The sequence below is a fragment of the Boleophthalmus pectinirostris genome, unplaced genomic scaffold, assembly GCF_026225935.1.
Source record: "Boleophthalmus pectinirostris isolate CB_2022bp ecotype Guang Dong unplaced genomic scaffold, ASM2622593v1 HiC_scaffold_3, whole genome shotgun sequence".
Taxonomy (NCBI): Eukaryota; Metazoa; Chordata; class Actinopteri; order Gobiiformes; family Gobiidae; genus Boleophthalmus; species Boleophthalmus pectinirostris.
Genome location: NW_026571299.1, coordinates 39,464,828 through 39,480,839, shown reverse-complemented (window position 1 = coordinate 39,480,839; position 16,012 = coordinate 39,464,828). Strand labels below are relative to the sequence as shown.

Genomic DNA, 16,012 nt, shown 5'->3' with positions numbered 1-16,012 from the left:
AAAGTTTGGACACTCCTGGTCTAAGGTCTTATTTACATCCAATTCATACAATAGTATAAATATATAATAGTATAATATAATTACTCTGTAAGTTAATTTGCACTGTTTATTGTTATTTGCAAATTTGTGGGTGAATTAAAGTGAACCTAAGCTCTGAAATTAAAAAACATCCCCTTCTCTTACACAGCGTGTCCAGGGTTAGTTGATTATAGTGCCCTCCCAAGATCCTCACTCAATCTGTGTTTTGACAAGAGCAGAACAAATGAAAGCAAGGAATATAGCAGATTTTCAGCTGATGGAGAACAGTAAAATGACCATGAGCATTCTGTTCATTAGCATTCCCATAAGTGGCTGGTTTCACCACATCATATTCAGCAGACATTTTCTAGAGATAAAGAAATTACATGATCTTGTTTGATCACATTTGTGGTTGTTTACGTTAACCTTTAACTTTTCTGTTAAAGGACTCTTGTTTACATTTTTTTTTTTTTCAAACTCTAAGACACATTTTGCAACAAATACAAATGTATCATGAATGATCATTTTAATGTAAACAAATACAAGACCTCACTGTGTGTCTGTAAACAGCTTATTCAGCATGTTGTAGTCCGGAGCATGTGGAGAGTGACTCCGCTCCACACACAGAGCTCCTCATCTGTCACACTATGGGCTCCCTACATAAACACATCAATCACACTAGCACGTCCTGAGCTAACCGTTCACTGACTGATGGATGGAACAGGCCCGTTAGCATAGCGCTGAGCACATTATGGATTATTGTGAACACCGGCAGCTCAGCCCAAAAGCACCAGCCTACTTCATTATGACTGCTGCCATTGATTCTCATTGTGGATTGTCCTCAGAATGTGTACTGCAACATCCACACAGAATAAGACAATATAGCCTTGATACACTGTGCCTAGACTTAGGCTTTTCATACAGCAGAAAAAAATGTAATAGGCACAGATACAACATTTATAGGTTTATTATTTTGTAGAAAAAGATTGGCGAGGGAGTAAAATACATTCACCAAGTTGTTAGAACTGAACCGAAAACACCAAGGTAGACATTTCAGGTCCACTTCTGCATCTTTACCACTAGGTTTGAGGCCTGTAATAAAGTGTGGAATAACTACCATAAGCAGCAAAGGGAAATGATTTATTAGAGAGTAACAAAAAGCGCAGAAGCACATTGCCTATCACTTCAATTTACCATAATCTACAAAAGTGCCTTAAACAATGAGAAAGTGCAGCTCTGGTTAATTGTGAGTGTGGTTAAATATGAGAGCCATTCATATCTGTGGCTGGTTCTGCCTCTGGCCATGATGTGGGACATGTGTCTTCTTCTGCGTGTAATAGTTCATGTTGAATGAACCATTAACCACGATGAGCTGATTAAAATGATTGGGTTCCTTCTGGAAATATGACTAGACTTGGCCCAGGGTTAAATTGAGATGGGATCTATTCTTCACATCTATTAAACCTGGGATGTGCCAGTTGGGTATGCTTTCATAATGATTACATCAAGCATATTTTAACTGCCAATAGTGTTAAAATGGTTACCTGTTTTCTTTGTTGTCATAGTAATAAAGTATAGTGTATCTATAGAGCTCAAAGGACAAGCAAAAGTGCTGCCTTCTGATGTTATATAATTTCCATAAAGATTACAGTTCTCGCAGGACCTGAAAACATTTGTGGTTGCTCCAGGAACAGTTTTGAAAACTGAATAAAACATGATTAACATGAGTAGAAATAGCCCACATGTCCTACCAAAAAACTGCTGTCCATTAATGATGGATGGATGGAACCAGGCATCAATAGGCCCCACCACAATTTGTCATACTTTTAAGTGCACAATTCCCCAAACTGCCCCTCAAACACATACTGGTCTTGTATCTTTCAACTGAACCAGCGTGGTCCCTGAGTGTGTCTGGCGCTGTGTGAGTCACTGTCAGATATGGCAGTGTGACAGCGCAGTAAGGACCATGTGGTGGGTCCAGCTCTGCTCCTCTTGGCAGGGCCCATGGGCTGTGAGGAGCAGTGGCCACAGAAACAGGCTGGACACAATTCACAAGCCCCAGGAGTTCTGACAAGGCATCACAATGAAAAGCAACTGAGAGACTATAAATAGCCTTTTGCACTTTGGACAGCAATATCCTAACCCTACAAGGCTGGCCATGTTATATTTGATAGATATTTTTTTCTGAGATCCCTTAATATAAACAAAAATGTTACTCTGGTGTTCACTATTTGATACTTGTCTTTGGACCCTGAAGCATAATTTTTGTACTGCAATCACTCTGACATGTCACGTGGTCAAATCCAAAATGACAACACTACTACTTGCCTCAAGAAGGCTGGGTGAAAGAGAATTATATATTTTTGTCTATGGAGCCTAACCCATGAAGTATGCATCATAAAATTCATGCTGAAGTGTTTATATTGCCCTTTAAGAGAATGAAAAAATTAATAAAATTATGGCATAAATATTTTTGTTGTTTGTGTCATATTTCATGAAATTTGGGCAAAAATGTTTTACTAGTACCTTTCACAGTCTGACCTATTTCGACTGGATTAGGTTTAGCGTTGACTAGTCCAGAGTCCAGACTTGGTTTGGACCACAGATTATGGAAGTTATATAGACTGTAAGGTCTATGATTGAAATGCTTCTAACTGGTCCAGACTGGTGTGTAGACCTACTGAGTTCAGACAGGTCCAAAATGAGATTTGGACTGATCAACACCACTTCTGAATTGTTCAGACTGGGACTGGTGATGTTTTTTATATTATTAATAATACAAGATGTTGTGTCTCAATAACTTAGTAGAACAAGCATCAAGGGATTTCAAACTTGTGGTTAAGTCTTGTGGTGTGATGTCTGGCTAAAAGAGACTAAAGCCTTTTAGTTACTTTATTTTCTGTCAAGATGCCACTTCTTCTTTTACCTAAAGCAGATAACAAGATTGAAATGATCTTCGTTTTGCAGATCATAGGCGTTCTTTAATTCGATTTTTGTGCATCCATGAGCGCATGTCACGGACTACGTACGCTGTAACTTACGCATTTTACGTAGCGCAAAGCCAAAGGAGAGAAGCTGCGCTGACACAGTATGGGTGCTGAATGACGAAAGATAGGGCATAGAGCACCGTGTTAACGGAATATTTGACACTGGTGTCAACGATAGGGCGCATTTCAGGTTTCTCAGATGCAGATTGTCGCAGTTGGGTCCAGTGCCAGGCCAGCTCACTGACGTGCGTCATACAGCCGACACTAGCAGGTGAGTGCGTTGCGTCGTTTTCAGTTGGAGCCTCTCTATCTCTGTAAACACTCCTATCGTGTCTAATCTTGTATTTTGCAAAACTATACATTGCTTTAGTATGTTCGCCAGTGTAAAGTCAGCTTTCCATGTCTCGATTAGTTGAAAATTGCTGGTTTGCTCGCTGACTGTTCCTGTATGTTTCCTTTGGACTTGTGACTGCGCATGCGGGGGCGGGACCCTGGTTTATGCCACTGACGTACGTAAGGATTCTAGTAGTGGGTTTGCAGTTGCTTTAAAGCTTTATTTTGATGAATAATGGTAGGCTGCTTTATTTATTTATTTATTTATTTTGTCCGTGTGTATAAAATGTATCCAACTGTATATTTAGGTACAAGCTGTACGTGTTTCAGAATAAGTAAGCGACATAATTAAAGGTTGTTTGTTTATTATTTACAGATGCCATAAGTAGCAATGCCTGAAAAACATGTCTTGCAAGAAAGATAATGAAGGAGAAGGAAGGTAAGTGAATCCAAATGTCAAGCAAATCTGTAATTGTAATGCCTTACCGCTGTTTTGCACTGAACGCACTGTCTTTGTGCTTGCAGCCCACACCACACTGATTTGTATGGATTTACTCCAAAAACAAGTCTACCCATTGTATATCACTCAGACTACAACATCACCTTTATGGGTATGGAAAAACTGCACCCTTTTGATGCAGGGAAATGGGGCAAAGTCATTCACTTCTTAAAAGGTAAATCACTAAATTGTGAGACACAAGTTTTTGTGTCGGGTTTAAAAAATTATGTTCCACTTTATAAACACTGAGTAGGCTTAATATAATTAACTTCCAGACAGAATGTAAATGCCCAATTGCTGAGCCTATTGACATAATAATATTTGAAAAAATACTGTATGTAGGCTAAATAGTCTATAGATATACACAGGCTACACAGACTCCAGTACAACAAGACACTGTACAGAGTTATGGAGGTGTAATTGTAGTGGCAAACAGTGCTAGCAGCCCATCAGTCTGTGTGATAAATACCATTTAATTACTTGCAGTAATGCTTTTAAGGGTTGTGCTCTATAAAATAGCACACCCTTAATGTATTGTTTAGAATTATATGTGGTTATGTATGAACAAAACCTATTGCATCTTCTTCAACTTTCCATCAGTAAATTAACTGTAGTACAGTGCAGTACAGTGTGAGTAAGCTGGAAAAGAGAGGAGCTCACAGTTGGTTCAAGGAGAGCACTGCCTGGCACCACTTGGGGCCGCTGTCAAGTCTCACTCTGAAAGCTGTTTTCTGCATAAAAGCCTACTGATTTCTGCAAGCTATTTGAAGTTAACAGTAAATAAATATTTAATATAGTGCTGAGTGAGCTCTTGTTATAACTGGAGGAAATTGATGATTTTGCAAATCAAATGTATACTTCTACTGGCCTTAATGTTATCTGAGTGCTTTTTAGCTTCTGTATGGCTCTTATGCCTACTTTCTGAATTTGTTACTTTTAAACCCACAGGCCACATAGTGTAACATATGTATTTGTAGTACAACATAACACTTTGATTTCTGTTTTAGAGGAACAGTTCATCACTGATGAGAGCATTGTGGAAGCCCGTGAAGCCACTGAGGAGGACCTGCTGGTGGCCCATACTAAACGCTACCTCAGCAGACTGAAGGTAAGCCTGGAAGACAATGCAGTTGATTGTACACACTGTACATCTACACTGTCTGGCCAAAAATAATCCTGAATGCTGTCAATGTAATTTTAAAATATGCCCATGCCATCTAGGAAGTACATAATCCACAGATTCATGTACTCACATAGTCTGACCTACTGCATTAGGTAATTAACCCAATTGGGGATCCTTTGTATTTTTGTTTAGTTAAACAGCTAAATGTTTTCTCGTGAGGCACTGTAGAAGAGTTGTAGTATATTGAATTATTATTAATTAGTCACATACAATACTTTAGATGGACAGATAAAAATTGACAATGTTATGGCCCCAGGCCTTGGATTGTCATTTGTTCTGGGTGTTCTAAATAAGTTTGCTGACACACCTGGATTCCTGCTGTGGGAGTCCTCGTGTGATTGGTGGGGCATGTCGACGCCCACCTCACCTGCAGCCACCCCCCCCTATTTAAGGAGATTACCAGCACCTGTTCGGGGCTGCTGGCCTTGGTGGCCAGTATGCTGTTTTGTTTCGTGTGTGTGTAGTTTAGTTTAGTTCTGTTTTGTGCCTTTTTGATTTGGTCACTCGATTCTGTTTGTGGATTTATGTGGTTTAATTTGGGGAACTTGTGTTTTGGTTTAATGTGTTTTACCACTTGTTTTTTTGTAAGCCTGCGTGACCCCTTTTGTGGCACAAAACTCTGTTTATTTTGTTGTTCTGTTTCTTAGTTTAGGTTATTTTCTGTATATTTTTAGTCTTTTGTTCATTTACCTTTACATTCCTGTTAATTAAACATTATTTAATTTATTCCATTTTACATCTTGGTTTTTATTTTTGTTACTTATGTTAATTATTTTTTTAGACAAACCTAACCCAAAGTCTATATGATGTAAAGTTATACTAAATATTTTTTAATAACTTTTAAGTCCTACTCCTGTATGAACAATGTTTGTTTACTTTTTCTGTTTCAGTGGTCCTTTGTGGTAGCAACAATCACAGAAATCCCTCCCCTTATATTCCTACCTAATTTCCTGGTTCAGCGCAAGGTTTTAAAGCCTCTACGGACACAGACAGGAGGGACCATAATGGTAAGGCAGTTGATTACAATACTAATATTTGTTATTTGCCATCACTCATGCATCTCAACATTGCAGCTACTGTCTGTGTTTTTTGCCTCATTTAAACAACTTCACACTGTACCTATAAAAGACAACCATGGCATTTTATAAGGTCTGGAATTGTAGTCTGGGTGCCAGACTGGTTCTCTCTGTATCCAAAATATTTCTCAGTCTTGTCACCACCTCCTCCTCTGTGTCCATCCATCCATTTTCTTCCACATTATCCGGAGCCGGGTTTTGGAGGCAGCAGCCTAAGTAGAGATACCCAGACTTCCTCTCCACACACACTTCCTCCAGTTCTTTCGAGGGAATCCCGAGGCCAGCCAAGAGACATTGTTATGACCTCTGGGTACCTGAAAGGACAAAATTGTGAATACATATAAGCAACCATGTTGTTTTAATATGGAAAAGACCAAGACCTTGACTGGCTAATCCACCTGTCAGTTACTCATCTGAACTCAGGGAAACCAGACTACATGTCATTGTATTCAAGTATTAAAGAAACCAGTCCATATAATCATACATTTTCTATACATTATATTGAGCTGCAAAGTATGAAATTCTAATGCTATGTCTAAATGCAGTTCAAAAGGCCTGATTAATGCATATATAGTACAGTAAAGCCTCAGCGCTGCATACCTTTCCCCAGTTCTGTGTTTTTTATGTCTTAAAGTTAAATGTTAAACGTTTTCTCCACAAACTTTATATTTGCTGCTTTGTCGCTTACTTCATCTCCTGTGAAAAATTGCTGTGACAGAAGCAATCCATTACAAGGCCCAACTCCAGCATGACATTTACTACTAGTAAGTCAAGCACAACAAATACAAATGTTTGTTTAACCTTTTGATTCCTCTACTATGGATTTCCATTACACAGTATTAACCAAGTGATTCAATCATCCAAAAGTGACCTTTTTATCAAGTTTTTATGCAGATGTGATGTCTTTTTACAATTAATATTTTAATTGTCTAGGACAATGCGACAAGTAATTTACAAATCTTGCATTCTGATGATACTGTACTGTCAAACCACCCAGGGAGTGTAAAAGATATTTGTAAAGGGACATTCTTTACACAGTAATGAACCAATATTATACCAAATGACAGCTGCTTGCTGTGAATGGGATGATTATCATACTTTAAATTTGATGTTGTTTACCACTTGTTTTCATACAACAAAACAGAGTGAAGTCATGAACATACTGTGTTCATGCGTATGCTAATCTCCCTTATTTATCATCTGTCGGTGAGGTATATTGATATTTGCAGTCAGTCTCAACCCCACGTTTGCTCTCCCCAGCCTTACACAACATCACGTTGAGTGAGTCAATCTTGAAGCACCATGAAAGGAGCAGCTGTCACTTTTCAGGGATTGTCTTCTAACCTTGAATGTAGCGCACACAGCACAGCCACTCCACTAATGGTCTTCCTGATTACGTGGGCTCATCAATCGCACAGAAAACTTTTTTTTTTTCCTGTGAAGTGTATTAATCCTCCAGTACCTAGAGGAGATAAGAGAGACCAATAAAATAAGCAACTTTATATGCAGGGCCATGCACAGCAGGATTAGACTAATGAACCTATTCTACAAAAAAGACAGTACATGCATTATGTCTCTAAGAACTGCATGAATAAGATGTTAAATTGGTTATACACAGCCAGGTAAGATGAGAAATAACTGTCTTTCATGCCCATTATCATACATTGTCTTGGATAAATATAGCAAAAGAATTGACACAATCTTGATTAATGTGTGTGCATGTGTTATGGGTTTCCATTAACATTTCACATGTCTGCTCTGGTTAATTTTCTTTATTTTGAATATGAATACAATATCATATGACAATTCAGTCACTAGAACATAGCAAACTTCTGAATATATCAAAATAACAAACTGACAATAATAACTGACAGATGCTACAAAACGTCCAACTTTTGAGTACCACAAAAATATCACATCCTTATCTCATTAAGTGTGTGATTGTTTTTTTAAGGCATGAATACAGTTCAGGTATTTTATGTTCTAATCCTAATTAAGCACATTTTTAAGCCCAGGTAGATTGCATTTGTACATTTTAAGTTTTGTTTTTTATCTTGGAGGACTGGATGATATATTTGTACAGTTTAAGTTTTGATTTTTGTCTTGCAGGCGGGGAAACTGGCTGTTGAACGAGGATGGGCCATAAACGTGGGTATGTTTTAGACACTTTGAAAGCCTAAAAGTACATTTCATTATACAAATTTTCTCCATATGGCCCAGTCTGTAGAGAGTGCTCATTAGACATATACAAGATAATAAAGGAGTAATAAAGGTTATAAAGGTATAACACTGGTAATAAAGATTTGTTGACCATCATACATGTGTAATAAGTGTAAAATGTGTATAAGGTAAGAATAATGAACCAGTTAAAATAGGGATATTAAATCAGTTAAAATAGAGGTAACTTGGTAGATCAACTGAAACAAGATTGAAAAGAATAACAGAATGGGACACTGCCTGTTTGACAGTCATTTTATCTTTATCACTAATGGTACACATCACATTTATAACCTTAACTCTCCCTTAATTTTTACTAATGTTTTATTACAGATGATTCAGTCTTATAACAGATGGTATTTATATGTGTTTAATGACCTGTACTTAAGTCCTACCGGCCTATATTCCTTTGCTTCCCCGGTGTTCATCATTACCACTTACAGCATGTACTTGTCAATTAATAAGATAGATAGAATGTAAATAGCAATATGTCCTGCTTTCTGTATGCAAAACGGGTCATAAAGAGTCATACAGGTTATATGTAAACTCTTAAATTAATAATACTTTTATGTCTTAAGTGTAATAATAGAACATGGGACTTTTTTGCTATTTCATATGAATAGCTATAAACTGAATGAAAGCCCGCTGGAAAGAGGAATGTATCCTGATATTACGGCTATGGCATGTTTGTGAGATGAGTGGACTTATTGTGCGTATCTGTGGTTTTTGAAGGAGGGGGTTTCCACCATTGTTCTGGAGATAGAGGAGGGGGCTTCTGTGCCTACGCTGACATCACTCTAGCCATCAAGGTAAGAATGATGCTCTCAATAAGAAGTAAGTTCACCATTGTTGTTATACCACATAAAATCATGCATTACACACACATTTGGAACAGCAACGTGGTATGCATTGATGTTATTGATGGCCATTGTCTTCTAGAATCTGATGGAAGAAATGGATGACACTGTAGAGATTCTGAAACTTTTGGGTCTGCATCAGCCAACAATAACAAAAAACTATTTTTTGACAGATCAAAACAGATCCAACACACCGGATACATGATAACACTAACACACTCCTCACCTGTCTCCTCCATGTTCTTCTTTCTCTTACATATGTGTACCTAGCATGTATGCAAACTGCATGTTTTATTTAAACATAGTTGCTGTGAGTAACAGCACAGTGTCCTCAGAATGATGTGAGCTTCTTGGTGAATATGCCTCATCAGGAGTCTGTATGCTGGTGGTTTTACTGCTCCTGGGCTCACTGGTTGCTGGGAAACGAGAGGATGGAGCGGCTGTTTACATCATCCTGACATTTGCTGTGTTTTACATGTAGTGCAGATGGTTGATGTCATTTTTATTTGAAACTTTGAAATACAGATGCTATTCTTGTAGACCTAATTAAATTGGATCACTCAGGTATTTAATTATGCATCTGCCAGCCTTATAAATATTACACAATCTGATTCTGAAATGGTTTATGAAAAGTTTTTCCTCAGAGTATAAATAGTGATTGTGATAAAGCCATGTTCTCTTTTATCAAATAGTTTCTGTTTGAGAGAGTTGAAGGCATCTCCACAGCTACCATCATCGATCTGGATGCTCATCAGGTGAGCCGATACTATTGCTTAGACTGACGATGAAAAGATAAACCCCTTTACCGCTGCACCGATCAATGTGGCTCCCTGCGGGCTAAATTGGCCTTTATTGTCGTATTCAGTGGAATGTATCTGAAATATTTCTGCTGGCCACAGCAGAGGGTCTCTCCGCTCTGGAACATATTGGTCTAACACCAGGGGTAAGAACTGTACCAGCACACTGCTTTAATGGACCAGTCATGACTTCATTTGGATGGATAGTATTATCTAAATACCAAGATGGAAAGAAAAATTATACAACATTTATTAGTAATTTAAATATTTTTTTAACAGACTGACGGTTATATTTTTAACACTAAAATACAGCTTAATAGTAATTTGAAAGTTTGTAAATAGATATTTTCCAGTACAATTGGCCTTGTACTTGTGTAATCAGGTCACAGTGTGGACTGAGCTCACCTCGGCTCTAAAGACGAATGACTCACCACTTTCTCAAACTGCTTTCTCACACTTTTGTCTTTATGTATGGCCAACATAATGATTTTTCCTGGACCAATTAGCCTGAGGACTGTGTTAACATTGATACAGTCTCAAGGCTATGCAGGCAGGCAATACAGCTTTTTTCATGTTGGTAATGATGCACCTCCACCTATTGACACAAGCAGGCGATTGATACACATGCTGAGTAAATAATTCATGAAGCTGTTTAAAAAGGCAAATCAGCATGAGAACCTGGGCACTGGGCCTTAAGTGCCCCTCTCAGCACATCATTAGCTGGCTCAACTATTGGGGTCTGCAGTAAAATTCTAATCACAGCTCTGAAACATGATGCCTAAAGAGCACTTACCTCCACAGGGAGATTGTGGTTGAAACTGCAATGTTTTATTCACTCCATTTCAGGTGGACCTCCAGGGATTGAGCAATTTTGTCAAAATTTTAAAAAATTATTTTAAGAAAACATTATACAAACTAATAATAATGTACAGTAATCTAATACTTCACATTAACACAACTACACACATTTACCACAATGGTCTAAATATTGTAGTAATTCATGTATTATAGGTTTTAAAAGAAAGCACGATATACATTTTGAAATCATTACCACATCAATTCAAAACTCATCTCCTTCTATATGTGTGAATTTTTTTTATTGTCTAGAGAAGAAATATTGACACACAAGACAGATTAAGCATATGAACTGCAGCAGTGTCTATCTGATGATGAGCAGTGCTGTTTTATTTGTACTTTTTACATCTTGTGCCATTTTTCTCTGTGACCTTCCTGTCATTTAGACGATGCATTGTTTAGTGCTGATTTATTGTGTAATATTTAATATATCTGTCCAAACTTGCGAAGGGAAGATATTTGTTTTAGAAAAAAAGCACCAGTGACTGCTTTGGGCCGACAATAACAAATGGCAGTGAAACATGGTGCTGTGTGCAGCCGAGGATAAGACTAATACAACTCTTGCTCTGGAGCTCCAGCAGAGAACCAACTGATTTATTATAGAATCTCAGAGCCTTCTCAGGGCATCTACTGCTCATTTAGCCTGTGCTGAATCAAATAATTGTGTTTTATAGCAAGTTTGTCATTTTAAAAGTGCTGCAAATTTTGGCAGCTAAGTGAAGCAGAGAAGCAATTACCTTTAAAAGTGCATTGTGTAACTTTTCTGGTGGAGGGTCTGTAAGATGCTTTTCTCCATGGAAATGTTACTGCTTTGTCTGGAATGTTTCACAGTAAACTTTTCTATCTTCATGGAGATCAAACCCGATCAAATTACAGGTCAGATCTGTAGCGAGGCAACCCCATCCACAGAATGCCTGTTTTTCTATGTTTGAACTATAAAAAACACCTGCAATTGAAGAAATGTAAGGAAATGTAAATAGCTGTTTAATGTCATAGTGTGGAACATTCCAGGCAGAGCAATGACATTTCCGTTTAATCAATAAATATTAAATTTGTTGACCCCTCAAATGTATATATTCTGCTGATTCGTTGAATTCATTGACTGTTGTACTTTTTAGGGAAATGGACATGAGCGGGACTTCCTGGATGATCAGCGCGTATTCATCATGGACATGTACAACCGCCACATCTATCCACGTGATGGATATGCCAAAAGTAAGATTTGATTACACACATCATTGTTTTACTTTTGCTTTCCTTTATATGTAACAATACAACTAAAGTTAATTAATGATCAGGGATAATCATTATACAAAATATAACTAATTATATTACAGCCAAGAGAATTATTTTTATTTTTAAAAATGTACCTACATTCATGGACTTGCAGTGGATTTTAATATTCACCTCAATATCAGCAGATATCGGTCATCTGCTAAAACGGCAAGTAACAAATAAACATCGGTATCAGCAGAAAAATAAAAAAATCTGTATCAGCCCATCTCTTATTTAAAAGCACTTAAAAATGGATTTTGCATAGGCATCGGAGACAAACTCTCCTCCAGATGTCATTCAGAAGGCTTTAATTGGCTCAGTACAGCCACTCTGTTTGCATCCTGCAGGATTCATGCCCCACTGAGGCTTAGAGAACTAAAACCAGCTTTTACACAAATGGAAGTGTCAATAGATGTGACGATTATTTGACAAGATGTACATTAACCAGCCGTAAACTAAATGTCACATCCTCTCCATGGAAGTCTGTCTGTCCTACATCTGTCTGTGTGGCTATTACTTAATAAAATTGTCTATACATAACGGCTGCATGCTGTGCTGTGTTTAAGATAACAGTTAACCAGCTCTGCTTTGTTTGCCTGTGACTTTCTTTCTTTTGAAACATTCACTTCATATACAATATATTGTCATTTTCTTTGGTTTTGTACTTAAACAAATAGGTCCCTACATAAACCTTTATCATTTACACAAATTATTGCAAATGAACATACTTTTGAACTTTTAACTAAGAATTCAGGAATGTGCAGAGAATCTCACAAAGATCTCAGTCTCTGTTAATTTTATTATGTGATATAATATTTTATGAGGGGAGCTGTAACTATAAATGACTTAGCCTTACGTTGCGTTTACATTAACAACTGGGTGGGTTCGGTATGTACGTAAAGCGGGTTATTTGCAGATTGCCTGTTACACCAACTATGACAACTGTTCACATGGGTTCCCACAGTAACACACCCCTAATCACCTGAAGACTGCACCAGACCTTTGTGGTGTCCAGCTAAAATAGACTCCTTGTGGATTCTTTCTGCACACCCATACCTCACCCACACTCACTCACAGTGATCGCAGGGTGCATTGGTTTTAATAAGAACTCTTGTAGGACATGACCGAGTCCCGAACCACACCACACTTGCAGTCAGTGTAATAAATCCAGCATTACTCTAACAGAACTGTTCTTCAAGCAATAATTAAATTAATAACAATAATAATTGTGTTTTTCATAGAACATTTACATGGTTTGCTATAAGTGTACTTAAATGGCATCTCCACTTGTTAATATCACAATAACTGAAATTATGATTTATTTATTGTAAGTTCTTAATGTGGTTGTTTGACAGGAGCCATAAAGAGGAGAGTGGAGTTAGACTGGGGCACTGAGGATTCGGAGTACCTGCAGAAAGTGGAGCTTCACTGTGAAGGAGCTCTGAACGAGGTCCAGCCGGACATCATTGTCTACAACGCAGGCACAGACATCCTGGACGGAGACCCTCTGGGAGGACTCTCCATTTCACCACATGTATGAATACATTTATTTTGAAACCTAATCTTTGAAAAGCAGCAAGTCAAATATGTATTCCCTCAAGTAATACTGTACCTTTTGATATCTCGGGTACTGTCAGTACTTTTCAAACAGATGGTGGAGTGAATAGGTGAATTCTTGAAACTTTTTATACTTAAATTTATTTATTTATTTAAGTATTTGCATGTGAATTTTATGTTACATGTTCATAATTTTTCTGTTTCACTATACAAAGGTTTCAAGAAAGAACTAATCACTCAAGAACTGCTTCAGTAAGAATGGATTAAGACTTATTTTTACTTTGTCCAGGGGATCGTGAAGAGAGATGAGCTGGTCTTCAGAGCTGCCAGGAGACGTGGCATTCCTATCCTTATGGTGACCTCTGGAGGCTATCAGAAGAAAACAGCGCGCATCATTGCAGACTCCATCCTTAACCTGCATCACCAAGGTCTTATTGGTCCAGAGAGAGAGGGATCATCCTCTGTGGCTACGAGCCTGATGTCGGGCCCTGGATCTTCTGGCTCTGCACTCACAGCCATTTAGGTTGGGACATTAATCCAATTTTAATTGACAGTGCCATTTCAGTGGTGAGATTTACAAATCAGTGGGCGTCATCCTCTTACAAAGTTTGGATTCTTTTTTTATTACTTATAAGGCAGGATTTCAATAAACCAATACATTTTAGTCAAAAATAATGAAAATAATTCTTCAGTGTTCAAGACTGACTGTAGTGCACATGTAACACTTTCAGATATTGTAAACTATGAGGAAACTATCAAAATATATTATCAGGGTTTACAGGCAATTTGTTTATGAGGTGAGATAGTGTTGTAACCAATTACTTTTCAGGTGTACTTGGCTGTTTTCTTGTCAGATCAGATATTACCTATATTGAAAAAGCTATAAAGTGCACTTTAAATGTGTAATGCAGGATGTAAAAGAAAATATATTTAAACACAACTGTAGATAAAACACCTCCATGAAATGGATATTGTAATAACAGACTTAACTATCTTTGACATCTTCCTTGTGGCAGATCTAAAGGAATTAAGGAAGTAACTGTTGGCACTTTACTGGATAGCGCTCCTAACTTACCAGAACTTTTTTGTCAGGTTTAATGGGTACTGTTTAATCTCAGGAAATGAACTTATACTTAAACTTACTCATGCCATATGTTAACAAGATTGAGATGTATGAGAGTCTTTATACTGATACATGAGAGTGATCAAAAGGGTAACAGATTTTTGTTTATTCTTAATCAGCACTTGGCACTTAAATAGTTTTAAATTGTTTTATTACATGACTTTATTCTACCAGCGAAACTTGCTTATCCTTTTTATAATGTATTAATGTTTACACAAGGCCCATCCAAAACATTAACATGAAATGAAAGCATTCATATCTCGTGTGGTGCCATCATGTGGACTCGGATCAATCCTGTCTCATGTGTGTGCTATGTATGGATCAGGAGTTTAGTGCACTCACAGCACACTCTAATGATGTGCGCACATGCAGTCGTGGTTACCGCACTCATTGATTACATTGATTTAATGCAGCAGCTACAACATCACAGCCTTCCACTTACACAACACACTCTAAAGTTAGTGCTTTGGCTAGTGGCAACCCTGTAGTCTGTTGTTGGAAGTGTGTTTTGAGGTGACTTGTAATTTCCATAAAAGCAAACTGGGTAATTTTGGGGAAAAGTCAAGTTTATTACACAATTTTCAATGTGTATAAAATATGTGTAATAAATAATGAATAAAACACGTTATATGTACATTATATATCTGGCTTTGTGTATTATTGGGTCATAAAGAATGTGACTTATTCTTATTTCCTTCATAAACTTTTAGTGTTGTAATAAACCCTCACCAGCAGGGGGTGCTATGAAAAGGGTAAATATGAGCACTGGGATTTAGACACTGGGATCCAGACAGTCCTTCAGCATTTCATCATAGGCCCATAGTATCCTTAACTCGGCATGGTGTTTAAATTTTCAACTAAGCACAATGGCCCTAATGTTGTACAGGAAATTCAGTTCCACTGATAAAAACCTTGAAATGTAAGAAAAACTTATTCGGTTCCTCTACCTCTAACAGTACTATTCTATTAATTAAGTAAGCTGAAGCATTGTGGGACAAAAAGGCATGTTAGAATTGTTCATACTCATGATTACTGACACTCGGCAAAATACTTTTTATCCAGGCTGTAGGCTGTAATGTAGTTTGTTTGATGTCATCAGCTGCAAAGTGTCAGTAATTAAATATATATTTTTTTCACTATATTTAATATTTGAAATAGCTCCTGTTATGTTCCAGAAATACCACTTGACAGTCTGTTCACTTTTACACAAACACACTTACAGTCGCACTTTATAC

At 37.4% G+C, this 16,012-nt stretch overlaps 1 protein-coding gene across 3 annotated transcripts; it reads left to right on the top strand.

The window, feature by feature from the left end:
• The first annotated feature begins 3,053 nt into the window (after nt 1-3,053).
• hdac11 (histone deacetylase 11) lies at nt 3,054-15,416 on the top strand. Of its 3 annotated transcripts, none has more exons than XM_020936867.2 (11): nt 3,054-3,276; nt 3,715-3,777; nt 3,864-4,012; nt 4,845-4,945; nt 5,911-6,027; nt 8,206-8,248; nt 9,046-9,122; nt 9,863-9,925; nt 11,941-12,037; nt 13,453-13,631; nt 13,944-15,416. In XM_020936867.2, exons 2-11 carry the CDS (start codon nt 3,743-3,745, stop codon nt 14,175-14,177), a joined length of 1,095 nt encoding a protein of 364 aa, XP_020792526.1. In that variant the 5' UTR covers nt 3,054-3,276; nt 3,715-3,742; the 3' UTR covers nt 14,178-15,416. The 3 variants fall into 3 exon arrangements, with proteins under 3 accessions (XP_020792526.1, XP_055016518.1, XP_020792527.1); XM_055160543.1 differs by lacking the exon at nt 3,054-3,276 and adding an exon at nt 3,336-3,514; XM_020936868.2 differs by lacking the exon at nt 3,054-3,276 and adding an exon at nt 3,336-3,576.
• Nucleotides 15,417-16,012: the final 596 nt, after the last annotated feature.

What these genes read in the sequence shown, in the direction of transcription:
- hdac11 (XM_020936867.2), top strand. Translation starts at nt 3,743, where the DNA reads ATGTCTTGCAAGAAAGATAATGAAGGAGAAGGAAG. An exon ending in AGTCATTCACTTCTTAAAAG is followed by an intron (nt 4,013 to 4,844) that starts GTAAATCACTAA and finishes TTTCTGTTTTAG; the next exon opens with AGGAACAGTTCATCACTGAT. An exon ending in AGGATGGGCCATAAACGTGG is followed by an intron (nt 8,249 to 9,045) that starts GTATGTTTTAGA and finishes TGGTTTTTGAAG; the next exon opens with GAGGGGGTTTCCACCATTGT.